This window comes from Eublepharis macularius, chromosome 2 (genome assembly GCF_028583425.1).
Source record: "Eublepharis macularius isolate TG4126 chromosome 2, MPM_Emac_v1.0, whole genome shotgun sequence".
Classification (NCBI taxonomy): Eukaryota; Metazoa; Chordata; class Lepidosauria; order Squamata; family Eublepharidae; genus Eublepharis; species Eublepharis macularius.
The window spans coordinates 14742143-14759345 of record NC_072791.1 but is presented as its reverse complement, the minus strand read 5'-3'; the positions used below and the strand labels follow the sequence as shown (position 1 = coordinate 14759345).

Sequence of the window (17203 nt, the reverse complement as noted above, 5' to 3'; positions counted from 1 at the left end):
TACAAGAGGGAGAGAGTTCCATAATTATTGTTATCACTTTCAAGTAGGCATTCCCTCCTGTCACTTTTTTCTTGGCCTCAAAATTGGGGGTATCCAAAGAAGAAGATCTGAATTGATCTCAAGATTTCCGTAGGAAATGTTCCTAAACCCAAATAAAATCTGGTATCCTAACCCCAAATCAAATACACCACATTGAATTGCACCTAGAAACAAACCTGGCAACTAATGTAGATTTTACACTTAGGAGTGACAGAATCACTCTGACCCTGTCTGGCACCTGTAGATAGGAACAGAGCCAAACTACAAGTGACGTCTTACACAGGTTGGACACTAGTCGGCTTCCCTCAAGTTTTGATGGGAAATGTAGGCATCCTAGTCTTGCAGCTGTAATGGAGAGCCAAGCTGTAAAACCAGGGCGCCTACATTTCCCATCAAAACTTGAGGGAAGCTGACAAGTGTCCAACCTGTGTAAGGCGTCACTTGTAGTTTGACTGTGTCTCTTGAAGGCTTATACCCTGAAAATCTTGTTGGCTTTAAAGTGACACTGGATGCGAATCTTGCTATGACCCCGTTGACATCCTTTCTGCAGCCCCACACATAGAACCCCACAGTACAGGTTATGGTGTCAGAGTCGGATGCAGGAAACCTGGATATGAAATCCCAACTCAGTCGTGAAAATCACTGGGTGACCTTGGGCGAATCGCAGTATTTCACCCTAACTTATTTTACAGGGTTGTTTTGGTTGGCAGAGTTCAGGAAATAATCCAATCCATGCTTTGAAATCTGCTTTCCATGATTTTACTGCTACAGGATTTTTTGCAAAAGTCAATAACTGATTGCAGGCCATTAATGCAACAGAAAGGTCTTCACAGCACAAGTGCTAACACATACTAACACGCAGAGGCAGGGCTTTTTTTCAGCAGGAATGTAGTGGAATGGAGTTCCGGCAGCTTTTGAAAATACTTGGCAATCGCGCATGAAAATAATATTATTTCTAAGACTCCCACGTGTTTCTCCCTCATTTCCCTCTTGAGAGTTCCACCACCTCTTTTCCTAGAAAAAAAGCCCTGCACAGCGGAGAGAAAAACAACAAGAGGTAGGTTGAACTGCAAGAAAAAAGCATTAAATAAAACTTAAACACTAGAGAATGCTCCACAGCTCCCCCTAGGGTTCAAGAAGACTAAACTACTCTTTCAGCAGTATTTACGGTAACTACATTCTTAGCAGGCTATCGCTTCTCCAGCACTTTTGAGGGTAAGATAAGGGTCCAGCAGGGCTCATTTTGAGGGGGAACGTGCAGGAATGCAGTTCCAGCAGTTCCCCAAAGAGGTCACATGTCAGGTGGCCCTGCCCACCTGACTCTCGACCATTTTGGGCCTGTTTCACCCTGGATTGGGGCCAAAACAGCCCGGATCAGGCCTCTGACAAGTGGTGGATCACTCTCCCACTCAGCAGCGGCCCAATCCTAACCATTTTGGGCCCCTTTTCAGCCATTTTCAGCCCCTTTTTGCCATTTTGGGCCCAATTTTGGCCCTAAATGGTCAGGATTGGCTCCAAAACAGCCAGGATAGGTGATGTCAGGGCATATGCAAATCAGTTATGCTAATGACACACTTCCGGTGATGGCAAGGGGCGTGGTATATGCTAATAAGTTATGCTAATGAGTTATGATAATGAGTTCCTCCAGCTCTTTTTCTACAAAATGACCCCTGGGGTCCAGCATTTGCTATCCATGTAGAAAGCCCCAGGCTCAATTTTCAGCATCTCCTCAAAAGGATTTAATAGTAGGTGATGTGAAAAGACCTTTACTGAGAACCTCTCTACACAAGACATCTTACACGAAGGCGCTCAAGTGTAGGGAGACTCAAAGTTAGCCAGGAAGTGTAGTTTAAAAAGACAGAGCCAAAAGCTCTGTCCATTTCACCACACAGCTGGCAGAGATCCCTCCTGGGAGGGTTTGTTCATTTCATCTTCGCCTCCCCAAGGGCTCTGTTAATTTCACCTCCCTTTCTGGGAGGCGAAGGTGAAATGAACAGACCCTCTGAGGAGTGATCTCTGCCGGATCTGTCTTTTAAACTACCCTCGGGTAGAGAGGTGAAATTTAAACTACGCTTCCCGGCTAACATTGCATCTTGCTACACTTGAGCGTCCTCATGTAAGATGTTTTGTGTAGAGAGACTCTCGGTCATAGGAGAACCACTATCACTCAGAGTGCACAATGTTGACTCAATGTCTGACTCGGTATAAAGGCGCAGTGAGACAGCATCTGCTTTGCCTCCAGAAGATCCCAGGTTCGGTGCTCTGTATCTGTAATTAAAATGAGATATTAAGTGACAAGAAAGACCTCTGCCTGAGAACCTCGAGAGCTGCTGCCACACAGAACAGACAAGACTACCTTTGATAGGCCAAGGGTCTGTGTTGGGATTTAGCAAGTGTTTCCGTTTCAGGCATGAAAGAGTTAAACTATTTGCGTTACTTAGTTAGTAAACTTATTTGCATGTAACCACTTAGGCCTCGAATATAAGGATTCCCACCAAGGAAAGGGGAGTCACTAGTCTTAATGAAGTAGGATTAGGGTTTTCAATTGGGCAACCTGTTTATTAGGGGGGCAATTAACTGATGCTATATACTGAAGTTTTATTGCTCGGTCTCTCTCAGTCGCTTTTCTAGCAAGATGTAGTCAGCTTAACAATTTATTATTTTCATCCAATGTAACCCTATTTTTTATCCTTATAAAGTATTCTTACAGAGCTACACTGGAGTCTGCATTTTATATACAAGTGCAGGTCACAGCTTTAGCGCAGAGACAAGAAGTAACAGGGAAGCAAAGGGTCTAGTACCATCTCCCCCCCTGCTTCTTATTGGGTGCAAATTTCCCCCTCTGGAAAACTGTGTCTGTTCTCATTAACTCCGATGTGCCATTTTGCCTTAAACTCTGCTGATTTCCCAACAGTCTGACTCAATGCAGGCCACTTCATGCGACGGGATTACCATGTATCCCACCCTGAGCTACTAGAAGAATGTTAAAATAAAAATGTGATTGATTAATCAAGCTGCTTAAAAGGTCTTCCCTGGCTTGTTAAGTCATGAACTTGCCTTTGGTTGAAGCATTCTTAACATTCTTTCAACTACGGTGTCTAAGTACGTGGTCTAGGATTGGGGTTTTTTCCTTTTGTTAAAAAAAACCCTGTGAATTACCCAACCTTTCACAGACGTGTTAATGCAAATATGTCATAGACAAGAACATGAAAGAACATGAAAGACACTGCAGACTTGGACAACCTGAAAAATCAGCAGTGGCTGAACATAGCCTAACTCAAACAGGGCACAGTATCTTATTCCAGGACACCAAAATACTGGACAACACTTCCAACTACTTTGTCAGACTGCACAGGGAAGCCATTGAAATTCACAAGCATAAGCAAAACTTCAACAGGAAAGAAGAAACCTTAAGAATGAACCGAGCATGGTTGCCAGTTCTGAAAAACACCAGGCTAACAAAACATTCTATCCCCGACAATAGCCCTGCAGAGAAGATTAGCACATCAAGCACCAATCCATATGCAAAAGAACCTCCTCAGGATACAGTGAAGCCTCCCGCCATTAGCATTCCACACCCTGGGAAACTCTTACAGGATGACTCAGCTCAACCCCACCCCTCCTGAGTAGATACAAATGACCTACATCTCTTCTCTTTTCCACACTGTGACACTGAGAGATCTCTGTCTTTTGGTGCTACACCTCTGAAGATGCCAGCCACAGCTGCTGGCGAAACGTCAGGAACTACAATGCCAAGACCACTGCAATACAGCCCGGAAAACCCACAACAACCATCATAGACAAGAGTTCCAAAGCTAGCTAAAGCAACCACCACCAGGGTTTTCCAGAGGGGGAAATTTGCAGCCAATAAGAAGCAGGGGGGAAGATGGTACTAGACCCTTTGCTTCCCTGTTACTTCTTGTCTCTGCGTTAAAGCTGTGACCTGCACTTGTATATAAAATGCAGGGCTTTTTTTTAGCAGGAACGTGGGGGAACGGAGTTCTGGCACCTCTTGAAAATAGTCACATGGCTGGTGGCCCCGCCCCCTGATCTCCAGACAGAGGGGAGCTTAGATTGCCCTCCGTGCTGCCGAGTGGCACGGAGGGCAATCTACCCCCCCCCGTCTGGAGATCAGGGGGCGGGGCCACCAGCCATGTGACCATTTTCCACGAGGGCAACCCACTGAGTTCCACCACCTCTTTCCCCAGAAAAAAAGCCCTGATAAAATGCATTTGTCTTTGAAATACACCATCTCAAAAGAAAACCCCTTTTGACAACGGAGGACAGTTTTAGCAACTCAAGAAAGCACATTTTCTGTTCGTGGGAGATTCGGTATGTGCAGTCGTATGTTTTATACACCAAGCACAGAAATAGCAAGGGCAGCGTTGGTGTCAACAGACCGTTTTATTGCCGTATTTTTGTCACATTCCCCAAAGGACAAACATTTTCCGGAGGCTTTATTAATATCCACAGAGTCCCCCTTTTGCGATACAGCTGCTGCTTTCCAAGGAAGCAAATCCAGTCTTTGGAGAACCTATTTCTGCTTTCGCTCAATGGCTTTGCCAGGGACGTTAATAGAAAACACGGCCTTTCCTTCTTTTGAATTGCGGGAGTTTGGAAGGGACCTGGAATTAAGTCATCTCGCACCTATTTCTCCCCCTCCCTGCCACGGATTTTGGCAGGAGTGAACAATCCAGTCATGTTTAACAAATTACAGTTAACTCTTCCCATCTTAATAATCTGTTGCTAACTAGCTACCCCCTGCCTCTCACAAACATTCAAGGCTCTTGGACATTACAAGTATAATCCCATGAATCCATTCTGCTAGTGCGGGTCTTTTCTTCTAGAAGAATGAGCACAGCTTTGCCACTGAAACACAGACCTCTGGCTCACCTCTTAGCCTTGCTAAGAGGTATCAGGTTCCAGGTGAATTCTGTTTTGTTAAAATATATTTTTTTAAAAACTGGCTCTCATCCATTTAACAATTTATTTGTCACCCTTTTGATGACACACCCTCGTTAAAAAAAACATTCCAAACTTCTCTTCCAATGGGAGATGGAGTTCTTGGTGTAGTGGGCACGGACCAAAAAAAACCCCAACGAACCATGAGATTCGTGGTTCGTGGATTTTAATGCACCAAAACCCACGAAATGGCATGGAACTGAGGCCAGTTACAGCTCAGTTCGTGGTTCGTGGGGTTTAAATACCCCTTTTCGGCCTCTTCGCAGCAGGAGGGAAAGGGCATTTAACAGTTTAAAGGGCCCTTTCCTGCTTTGCAAACAGCAAGTCCCTTTAAACTATCAGCTGGCACTCCCCACTCCCCCACCCCAGCTCCAACCCCTGCCCCAGCCCCACACTTACCTTCCCCTGTGGTGCGGGTTCCTCCCTCTCCTCCCACGAGGGGCAGCAAGGCCGTTTCGGCCTCCTCCATCCCTGGGCAGGCCCACAGAGGGACAGAAAAGGCCAAAAACGGCCTTGCTGCCCCTCAAATGGCTGGAGGAGGTCAAAAACTATCAGGGGATCCCCCCTGCCACCTGCCAGCTGATAGTTTAAAGGGATCTGCCCTTGCAAGTCCCTTAAAGGGGCAGTTTAAATGGCCATTTCCCTGTAAATACAAACCAACAACCCAGTATAAAGTTCGTGGAAGTTCCGGAAAAGGAGCTTCCACGAACCCTGGTGTAGGAACCCCGAACCAGCCTGTTTCATGGGTTTTTTGGGGTCGTATTTCGGTTCATGCCATCTCTAGTTAAAAGCGGCAGGACTCTAATCTGCAGAACCAGGTTTGATTCCCAACTCCTCCGCTTGAAGCCAGCTGGGTGACCTTGGATCAGTCACAGCTCTCTTGGAACTCTCTCAGCTTCATCCACTTCACAGGGAGAGTGTCGTGAGGATAATAATAACACATTTTGTAAACCACTCTGAGTGGGTGTTAAGTTGCCCCAAAGGGCAATATATAAATCAAACGTTGTTGTTGTTATTATTGGTGATGTTATGGGAACTAGCCAATTGACGCTATGCACAACCAGCTTTTTCTGCAAGCTTGCAGGGCTTTCTATAGAAAGCTCAGCTTTAGAGAGATGCAGTACTTCTGATATAAATGTGACGTGCCATTCCTAACCTGGCCTCAGCACCCTAAGCAGTTTAATTCATCTTATCCCTGAGACTATTTATTGTTCAAGGAGGTACAAGAAAACATTTCTTGCTTTTCCCTCCAAAGAGAACCAAAGAATTTGCAGCACACTTTCTAAAGACCCCATTTGCTTTCTGTAATGCCCGGGGCTTTCCTTGTACCAGTTTTGTCCTATGTTGCTTTGTGGATATAATTAGGAAATGCATTGTTTAGCCCTTGCAAACACTTTTATATTGTTTTTATCTGATGGGTGCCTGGGCAAGATTTATGACTCAGTCTTCCTCCTTGGCTCTAAACCTGTCAGTGGCAAATAAATGAGAGAACAGAGTTAAACAAGCTTAAAGCCATTAGGATTAATGGGTTTAAAATAACTCTGTGAAGGACTGCAGCCAGAGGATGCAAATCTATGCACTGTTACTGCAAGTGAAGATGTGACCATTTCAGTGCATGGTGACCACCTTGCCCTGTTGGGTTCCAGCCATGGTGGGCATTGTGCACCTACCTCAACATTCACATCATCTATCTACTTGCTCACCAGGGCTTTTTTTCAGCTGGAACGCGGTGGAACGGAGTTCTGGAACCTCTTGAAAATGGTCACATGGCTGGTGGCCCCACCCCCTGATCTCCAGAAAGAGGGGAGTTTAAATGGCCCTTCGCACCACGGTGCGGAGGGCAATCTAAACTCCCCTCTGTCTGGAGATCAGGGGGCGGGGCCACCAGCCATGTGACCATTTTCTCCGAGGGTAACCCACTGAGTTCCACCACCTCTTTTCCCAGAAAAAAGCCCTGTCACTCACCAATAGGGTTGCCAGTTCCCCTTATCCTCCCGGTGGGTAAGGGGACCTCTTACCTCCTTCTTCCCATCTTAGTCTTTACTCATGCGCATGCAGCGCATGTGTGGCTCTGCAGTGGTTTGGTGACGTCACTTCCAGTGACTTCACCACACAGGCACAGGGGTGCATGTCTGCTTCACAGTGGGTTGATTTGGGCCTCAAACGTGCCCAATTCACCCTGTTTAGGGCCCAAATTGGCATGTGGCGAAGAGTGGGAGCGCTCCTAGAGTGGTGCGATGATGGCAGGGATGTTGTCGTGCTGCCCCGGGAGCGCACCTGGGAGGCCCGTTCCTGTGCTTTCCTCCCCTGCCAGCCAGGTAAGTGGAGGCAGGGGGAGGAGGGTGAAAGAGGGGGATCCCCTGCCCCCCACCAGGGGAATGGGATCCCTACACATCACTCATAGATCCAGAGGAGTTAGCCGTGTTAGTCTGTAGTAGCAAAATTGAAAAGAGTCCAGTAGCACCTTTAAGACTAACCAACTTTACTGTAGCATAAGCTTTCGAGAACCACAGCTCTCTTCATCAGATGCATCTTATGCTACAGTAAAGTTGGTTAGTCTTAAAGGTGCTACTGGACTCTTCGATTTTGCTACACATCACTGCAAATGTTTGCAAAGGTAGGGCCTGGTTCGCACAGCATCCCAGCACAGAGACTCAAAGCACGTATGCTATTATAGGCATAGGCTTGTGCGTGGGCAGTGTGGGTGAAGTGGAACGTTCCATCAAGTATGTGCATAGGAACATATGCACATATCCCATGTCATAGGAGAATGCTCCTGTCCCAAGGTTTACTCCCATGCCTTATGTAGAGCTTGCGCACCAGGATGCTGTGCCAATTAGCTGCAAGGGCCAAAACCAAAGTGACCCAAGGTCATATGGCTCCATCAGTCTGAACAAGGTTAGCTGCACATGTGTGTAGCCCCAGCTGAGGTCAGGGCTGCACAGGGAAGGGGAAAGGGGACTTCAAACTCTAAGACGTCTTTTGCTCATTGAAATTAGACACCCTGAATTCTTAGCACTTTAATGGGAACAAAGACCCACCTTTTAAAAATCTGTCCCTTTTGTCTTATAGAAAGCCAGTTTGGTGTAGTGTTTAAGAGCGGCAGGACTCTAATCTGGAGAGCCAGGTTTGATTCCCCACTCCTCCGCTTGAAGCCAGTTGGGTGACCTTGGGTCAGTCACTGCTCTCTCAGAGCTCTCTCAGCCCCACCCACCTCACAGGGTGATTGCTGTCAGGATAATAACAACCCACTTTGTAAACTGCTCTGAGTGGGCATTAAGTTGTCCTGAAGGGCGGTGTATAAATAGAATGCTATTGCTGTTATTGTTGTTGATACCATGCAAGAATGGGGAGCCCGCTTTCAATTTGGTGAACCAAGTGGGCATTGAATGGTTAAATTGTGCCTCCCTGCAACATCCCACTCCAATTGAAACTGTGCATATCCACATTTTGCCTTTTACAGACCAACGGAGGTGAGAACAAAAGATCACCTCTTCTGGATTATAGCAATGGCCCATCTAGTCCAGCATCATGTCTCATATAATGGCCAGTCACCCCAGAAGGCCAACAAACAGGGCAAGGAGGCTGAGATTTTCCTCTGATGTTGGTTCCAAGCATTAGCATTCAGAGGTGGACTGCCTCGGAACATGGAAGTTCCCTTTGGTCACCGTAGCTAGTACTGACTGATGGGCCTCTTTTCTATGAATGTATCTAATCCCTTTTTACAGCCACGTTATCATGTGGCCGGGAGGGCAGGTGGCATGATATAGTCCGATCATGTCAGAGCAAAGAAGCTACTATGCAGTGTCAGTACTTGGTTGGGCGACCATCCAGGAAGACTCTGCAGAGGAAGGCAATGGCAAGCCACCTCTGCCTCTCACTTGCCTCCAAAACTCCTTGCTGGGGTCACCGTGAATCAGTTGCAACTTGATGGAACATCCGTATGTATAAATGTGGCCATCATTATATCCACTGACAGCAAATCCCACATTTTAATCACTTGTCGAGTAAAGGAGTGTTTTCTTTTGTCTGTCCTGAACCAATTGCCTATCATCTTCATCCAGTGACTCCAAGTACTAGTAGTTTGGAAAAGGAAGAATAAATTCTTTCTATCTACTCTCTCTGCCCCGCGCATTATTTTAAACCTCGGTCATCCCCTTCCTTTTATCTTTTTTCTAAACTGAAAAATCCCAGACTCTCTAGCTTTTCGTCATAGGAAATGATCCATGATCTTGGTCATGTCTGTTTGGGGTCCAACCAGATGGGAGTAAGGCAGGCTTGTAACTTTTAACAAAGTAAATTAAAAAGATTGTTGGCTCTAAGTTGGCAGTGGGATTCCAAAGGCTGATTCATGCTGGTGAATGAACCCTACCAGCAAGTCGCTGGGAAAGAGAACAATCAAGACTTTGGCTGTTTTCACACTGCTTACCGGCTATGGAACATTGCACCGAGCTCCCGGAACGACAGCGTCTTCCTGGTGCGATTTCGTGCGGGAACTTTCGTTCTCGCACGAAATCACGCCAGGAAGATGCTGTCGTTCCGGGAACTCAGTGCTATGTTCCACGGCCAGTAAGCAGTGTGAAAACGATCTTTTCTTAGTTGCATATTGGTAGCAAATGGGAGAAAACGGGTTCAGATATTTATTTACCTATTTATGTTGTTTATAATCCGCCTTTCTCACTGAGACTGCAGGTGTATTACACAGTGTAAGTCCATATAATCAACAGCAGGGACATTCAATAAACTATGCAATAAAGTATACAAATGCAAATGTGCAGAGATTTGAAAACAAGCAGAAATCTGACACAGGGCTGAAACAATGTCTTCCTATCAAAATTAGGAGTTCACTGTCCTCCGTTTCCCAGTTCTCTCGTACATCAGTCAAATCCAACTCATGACAAAGTCAAAACTTTCTTTCCCATCACAATTATGATTAATCATATGGTTTGCTCAACACTTCTATGCTAGGATTGCCAGGTCACCAGCATTGCTATATCACTTCTGGGTACCATAGAGTTTCCAGTGATTTCTAGAGCTACCCGTTGTTGCTTCTACATTGTACCCAGGATGATAGAGCGACGTTGGCAATGTCACCGACATCCTATGCAAACCCCTTTGTCCACACCCCCAAGCCTTCCTGCTGGTTGTCAGGCTCGGCCTGGCAATCTTACTCCATTCCCTCAAAACCAGAGTGCTCCAGCACCGGTGGAATCTAAAAACTTCATTTGTCTCAATTGGTCCTTTTGGATACAAGATTATACTAATCAGGGGGAAAAACCCTAACTGCATAAGTTATCCATATAGGCAGAATTTTTACTAAAAATACATGCCTTTTTATTTGTTTTAACAAGGATATTTCATGATCTCCTCTTATGTCTGATTAACATTGCTTCTGAATTTTAACCACAGAAGCGTGTACTTTTTAAAAACAATGTAAAACTTCTGAATGCTTCGGACTCATATTCCAATCCATCAATAAAACGTCAGCAAATGCCATTAAAATAAGGCCTCTCTGGTTTCCCTCAAAAGCTCTCTTCAGAGGTAAGGCCTAACTCTTGCAGAGCATGAATCATTTACCACAAGGGAGCGAGAAAACAGAAGTTTGACACGAAGTGTGCGTGTGTTTTAGATTTAAGAGACCTGATGTTTAGAAACTGAAAGGGCTGCAGGAAGCAAAACCCTGGCTTGTGGTGAGGTGGTTTTGATTTGGGCCTTGAATTTCAATCTCTGAGGCCAAAGCAGACATGACATGAGAGAGAAAGGGAGCGTTCTTCTGATAGTCCCCCCCCCTTGGAATTCTGGGGTGGCTCTCAGTTTCATCAGAGTAGCAGTTCAGGTAAACATACGAAGCTGCCTTCTGTTATATTGGTGGACCATCTCGTTCAGTATTGTCTGCTCTGTGGGGTGGTGACTTTCCAAGGTCTTTCCAGCTCCTGATTAACCTAATTAAAGGATTCCATGTTTGGGCCGTTAGCAGAGTCTATCGTGTGGCATAGGAAGTGTGATTATAGGTCGTTGTGAGCTTGTTCTGCTGGCTGGTGTGTGTACAGGAATGAAAATAACAAAAGCACACACTTGGTTTATATTTAGAAAAGAAATACGAGTTCTTTATTGCAGGAACTCCATACTCTGATAGGAAAGGAGAAGAGACAGATCCTAACTACCTATTTAGTCTAAGGATGGACATGGATGGCAGGGCAAGGCCTGCATCCATGCTGCCAAGATGGAGGGAGGAGGAGGGAGGTGTTGCCTGGAACAAAGCCAGGAAGAGAAGGAGAGAGAGGGAGGAAGTCAGGAGTAGGAAATCCTGAGAATAGCAAGCTGCATATTAAAGGACAGTCAGAGCAGTAAACAATAGTAAACAGAGTGCCCTGACCTCTCTATCTTTCTAACTCTTTGGTTTGTCCCCCTCCGAAACCTGAGAAGAGGGACAGCGCTGGATCCTCCTCTTCCAACAGGGACTTCCCATATACAAAGCAGGTGACCTTCCAGTAAGTCAGACCCCTTTCCCTTCTTAAAGGATAATGACTTTCAGAGACAGTGTTGTATAATGGTTGGAGACCCAGGTTCAATCCCCTTCTCTGTCATAGGACTTGCTGGGGGATTAACTTATCTCACTGAGTTGCTGCTGTGAGACTAAAATGGAGAGAAGAACAGTGTTGTAAACCACACTGGGTACTTCTGGAGAGAAAAGTGGGCTATAAATATGCCAGGCTGGTCTTTTAATGCCGGATTTGAAATTAACATCTTTTAAAGTTTTTTTTTTAAAAAAAAATTATTTATTTTGTAAGCCATCTCAGGCAGCTTCCTGGAGAGGCAGCACAAAAAGTTCTAAATGAAATGAAATGAAATAAAGATTGCTTAAGGTGAGCCTGATCTCGTCAGATCTCAGAAGCTAAGCAGCGTTGGCCTTGGTTAGTAATTGGATGGGAGACCTCCAACAAAGACCAGGGTTGCAGAGACCGGCAATGACAAACCACCTCTGTCAGTCTCTTGCCACCAAAAGTCAGCTATGACTTGACAGCACTCTCCACCACCAACCTTTTCATCACAGGTTGATTTCCTATCAAGATGACTCCCCTTCTTTTCTAACTAGGAAAAAATAAATGGTCCATATATCATTCTCATGGGCAGGAAAAAAAACCCAACTGATTTTCTGTGTGTCTTCAAGCTAGTCTTATTCATACTTGGGGAATATATGGCCCAGTGGGAGATTACTTGCTTTGCATGCGGAATATCCCACGTTCAATCATTAGCATCACCATCTCCAGTTAAAGGGATAAAATAGGAGCGGATGTGAAAGAGCTCTGCCCCAGACCCTGGAGAGCCTCTATCAGGCTGAACAGATCATCCCAAACTGACTCAGTATAAGGCAGCTTCATGTGTTTAACACCGTCTCACGTGTACTGGAAGAGGAACTGTCCTGGCACTGGAGGACATGTACTTTATCGATGTGTTCAATCAGTGAAAAAGTCTGCTGTGGTTGGTATAGCAAGGAGAACATACACATTTGGGGGTTGTCTGATCGCTCCCGTAACCCCAAAGCATCCGGGAATCCTAAACCTGCATGTGTTTTACACGTGAAAGGGAATGGAGAGATCACTGTGAGATAGCCAAAAGCAGGGCTTTTTTTCCAGCAGGAACGTGGTGGAACGGAGTTCCGGAACCTCTTGAAAATGGTCACATGGCTGGTGGCCCCGCCCCCTGATCTCGACAGAGGGGAGTTTAGATTGCCTTTAGTTTCCAAACTGGGCCAAACAGCTGGCATTGAAACAGTCTTAACCGGGGGAGCGGGGAGGTTCTGGGAAAAGAGGTGGTGGAACTCTCAAGAAGGAAATGAGGAAGAAACATACAGGTTTCTTTGAAATCATATTATTTTCAAGCACTACTGTCAAGTATTTTCAAGAGGTGCTGGAACTCCGTTCCCCCATGTTCCCCCTGAAAAAAAGCCCTGGTCTTAACTGTAGTTTCCCATTACACATGAATACAGAATCCGGTCTTAATCCTTGCTTGTGTCCTGCCCTCAGTTTGCTTCCAGCCCAGCCTGCCAAGAACGGCCTGAAAATGAAATCTCTGACCTTTCCTTACCTCTTGCTAGCAATTCCCCTCTCTGTGCCCTCTCGCCCTTGTCTGCCAACTGAAATGGGTACTGAGAGAAGGTGAAGATTCCCAAGGAGGTTTCCCACACTTGTGAACAACCAGCCGATGGCAAGGGAGTTGGTGGCACTGTGAGGCATTTCCATTCGTTGGAGATCACAGTGCAGGCTGGGATAGCAGCCAGGTGTTTGCAGAGAACTTGGGGGAAAGCACCAAGGCACTGAAACAAGCATTTGCGGAGAGAAAATGGGGATAAATGACTATCTGCAAGCTGAATCCTAGTTTCACAAACTAACCATAGTTAAAATAAGCCATGGCTTTGCACGATATCTGAAGCAACCCATTATGTAGTCAGAATTTGATGGGTGATGATGTATTATTATATCACCCATTTTCTTTGTGATCCCTGATTGGCTAAGGATATCAACATTTCTATTCCAGGCAAGAGGGGATAGGAGAAACAACTGATTTAGCATCAAAAGGAAAGGGTATGTTAGCCTGATCACTGTTTTTCAGGAAAATATTCTGAAATGGAAAGAATCAACCCCTAAATATTCAGCTGCAGCTCTAAAGAGAAGTTCGTTGTCATGTGTAATGCTAAGAATGACACTCGAGTCTCTTCTATGTGATTTGGGCCAGGGCATAGTGCCCTTTCCACGTTCTCCAAGCCACATGTGAACCGAAAATGACACATATTAGCAGCAGCAACCTTTATTGACATTACATCCATGTTAACAAAAACACTCGACGCAACCCGAACTCAATCTACAAATACACAACTCGCCTCATAGATGCCAGATACAAAAATTTAGCTACAGTTTCGATAACTTTTTGGTTCTGAGTAGGCAATAGGAAGATAACTTTACATTTATCAGATTTTCCAATTTGCTCTCTCAACAGCGGGTCAATGCGTGTGGGATGTATATCACAGTAATAAGTACAATACAAAAAAACATGTTCCAGGGTTTCTGTGTTTCGCTGAGCACAAGTGCATAACCTGTTAGCATATGGCGTTTTATGGAATCTCCCATAAAGTATCGCAGAAGGTAGCACATTAAACCGAGCTAACGAATAAGCTCCGCGATAATGTGGGGCCACTAAACAAGTGAGATATTCTGCCCTATACCCATGGGGTAAAACCCCAAACCCAGGGGTGAACATCTGCCTATTGCAAGACTCCTGAGATTCTGAATCTTGATGTCAAGGAGTCTTTGAGTGATTCTACACACGTTAGATAATGCACTTCCAATCCTCTTTATAGATCATTTGAAACGGATTTTTTCATGTGCGGAACAAAAAATCCACCTCAAACGATTGATAAAGTGCATTGAAAGTGCATTATCCAATGTGTGCGGAATCGGCCACTCTCTGATCAGTGCATAAGCTGATTTTTCTGTGAGGGAAACAAATCTTCAATATTAATCCGTATTGAGTTAATTTTTTTTCTCTATGTTGTTAAGCCACATGGATGACTGAGACGCCATCAGCATGTAAAAGATGAGGCTATCCTCATTAGTCTTAAAATGTAGATGCAACCAAAATGCGATAGTATTCATCCACGCTTTAGTCTCAAGGAGTCTTTGATTGGTTTCAAGGCAGAGGGCCGCATAAGACACACACATGGGAATGACACATATTGCTGAGCTGGTGGAGCCGACTGCACAAAGGGTGCCTCGAGGATGCCGTTTCTGTGGCAAAGACCATGCAATTGTCTGAACCAACTCTGTCGGGTCATTTAGGCATTCTCCCAGCTGTGCGGAAGATGCTCATGTGACTTCTCTTTTCATGGGTTCTATGGGGCTCAGAAAGCAACTTTCACTCAATTTTAAGAAGTAACTTTTTCCCCTTTTAAACTTTTAAACAATAAAATACAACTTTTTTAAAAAATTAACTCTTAAGTGCAACCATACAAAAAAACTCCAGATCAACCATGTCCTTGAAAAGGCAAACAGTTCAACATCCAAGAAGTGATGAGTCCTCTCTCATCCATTCGAAGCAACTGTACCCCAGGCTTCTGTCTTCGTGTTGGGGAATTATAGCCCTTGTTCAAGGTGATAAGAGCTTATAATTTATTAAGCTCCCCAGCAAACAGCCTCCTCCTCAGCAGCCTGCCTCTAGCTTCTGACTCCACCCCACTGGGCTAAACCAATTAACCTCACAGGGGTTACACTCATGGTTTAAGGACGACCCATGAATCCGATTAACATGAGAGAGAAGACGGAAGATCAATGAGCTGATTGTAGGCTTTACCTTTGCATTACAGACCACCTGAACAATGGGAGGGGCCTGATGTTGGCATGGCATTTGTGCAGCCTCTTTTCTTGGGAAGGAACTCCAAACACACGCTGTCCCTGGTCCAATCAAAACACACACGGGCCCAGAGCCCAATCAAAACAGGCTTGGCTTCCATCACCCTGGCAACCAACCTTTGCAGACCCGGCCGCCTTACCCTCGACGAGCCACTGGACTGAGGTATTCTCAGTCATATACTACAGCAAGGAAATATTACCAATATTATATACCAATAAAAATCACAGAAAACAATAGAAATGGTGAATAATTACACAACCCCCCCAACATACAAATGAAATAGCAGAAAAGCATTTAGCAGAGGAATTGAATTTTAGACCTCATCGTCATGCAACAGAAATGGCAGAGTTTGGGATCATACCTCTTCAAACTGCAGGTGCGGGGCCCAGTTTTAGAACGCTTCCCCGTACAAAAACAATTCACGCATGTGGAAAATTAGCATCTCAAGGGAGAAAGGCTGTAATGTGGCCATCTCCATCACGGGCTAGTTTTCTACATGCAGGAACCGGTTTTTTTGGCACGGAAGGAAGGTTAGGAAACAAAGTGATATGATCTAGAATCTGTGTCTCCTACCTTGTGCTCTGTAATACGCAGAACAGCGGAGAGAGATTAACTGTACGGGATGAAAAAATTTAGCATTGCATGCACCATTAATAAATACATTTGGAAAGCATACTGCGCTCTTACCTGCATAGTGGTCAAAAACGGTGGGCACGTACTCTTCTGGGAAAGCATCATTGGCATAGCTCATAAGCAAACAAGTCTTTCCGACGGCACCGTCCCCGACCACCACACATTTCAGCATCTTCCTGGCACTGCAGGAGTCACTCTCTTCTTCTCCATTGCCGCTCATCCTGTTCCCTTCTGCTTTTCTTGTTGAGCCACACTTCTTGGTGCCCATGAAAACGGCCCGGGACCAAAACACAAAGGAGGAGTGCAATCACTCCAGGGCTCGTCCTGAGTGAATGTGTCGTTAGTTTGTTAAGCAGGGGAATTTCAAGAAATCATAACTTTGTTTCCTAGGCTGTCCGAGCCTCCTTGTTCCAAACTAAAAGGAAACATGTGGGTGAAGCGACCAAAAATCCACACGCGTGTTGCTTGCTCGAGTCAGGAAATCTTCATCTTGGACACAGAGTCTTTGGTATTTCACACAGCTTAAAAATAGCAGCCGGCCGAGGAGTTGAGTGGCTGTTCCTAGGCTCCAGTTTGGCTTGAAAACTTCAGGATTCCTGCGAAATCCACTCCATTTTCCATTTCGTTTCCAAAAGAGAAGGCAAGCTGGAGGGGTTTTAATGGATTCTCCCTCGCTTGCTTTTCCACGCAAGCCCTTTATTTTCTTCGGCTTGCTGTATGTCAGGAAATCATGGGTTTCCTGCTGAATTCCATATTAGGATCAGTGGGGCTCTTGAAGGGCTGTGAACAATAGCAGCTCTGTGTGTGTTTGGACTTCACAGGAACGTTGCCAGGACATAGAGGAAGAAAAAAACGAGAGGTCTCACTGCAGGCTGAAGTTCATAGGTTTCCTGTGCCACTTGTCTGTCTCGAATGCTGACTCTCGGGAGGTGGTGAAGGAGGGCTGTCCCGTAACTTGCCATTTCCATGGCCTGGGCAGGCTCTCCATTTGATGCCCCTCTCCAGGAGCCAGCAACAGCATGCAAATTTGAAAGGATCATCTGGGATATATATAAGAGGCAATCGGAGTTACCCTCGGACTGACCCTTGTGAGGAGTGATTAGTAACATCTGGGAGAAGTTAAGAATTGCCGTGGACCTTTCTGGAGACTGCTGTCGAAATG

At 45.4% G+C, this 17203-nt stretch overlaps 1 protein-coding gene across 1 annotated transcript in view; it reads right to left on the bottom strand.

Moving 5' to 3' along the window:
- The window catches only part of RHOJ (ras homolog family member J), an 84775-nt gene extending 68097 nt beyond the window's left edge, over positions 1-16678 (bottom strand). The window contains exon 1 of the mRNA XM_054972468.1: positions 16096-16678. Within this exon, the coding sequence (XP_054828443.1) occupies positions 16096-16309 (214 nt within the window). The 5' untranslated portion in view covers positions 16310-16678. The remainder of the gene's footprint in view (positions 1-16095) is intronic.
- Between the last annotated feature and the right edge of the window lie 525 nt (positions 16679-17203).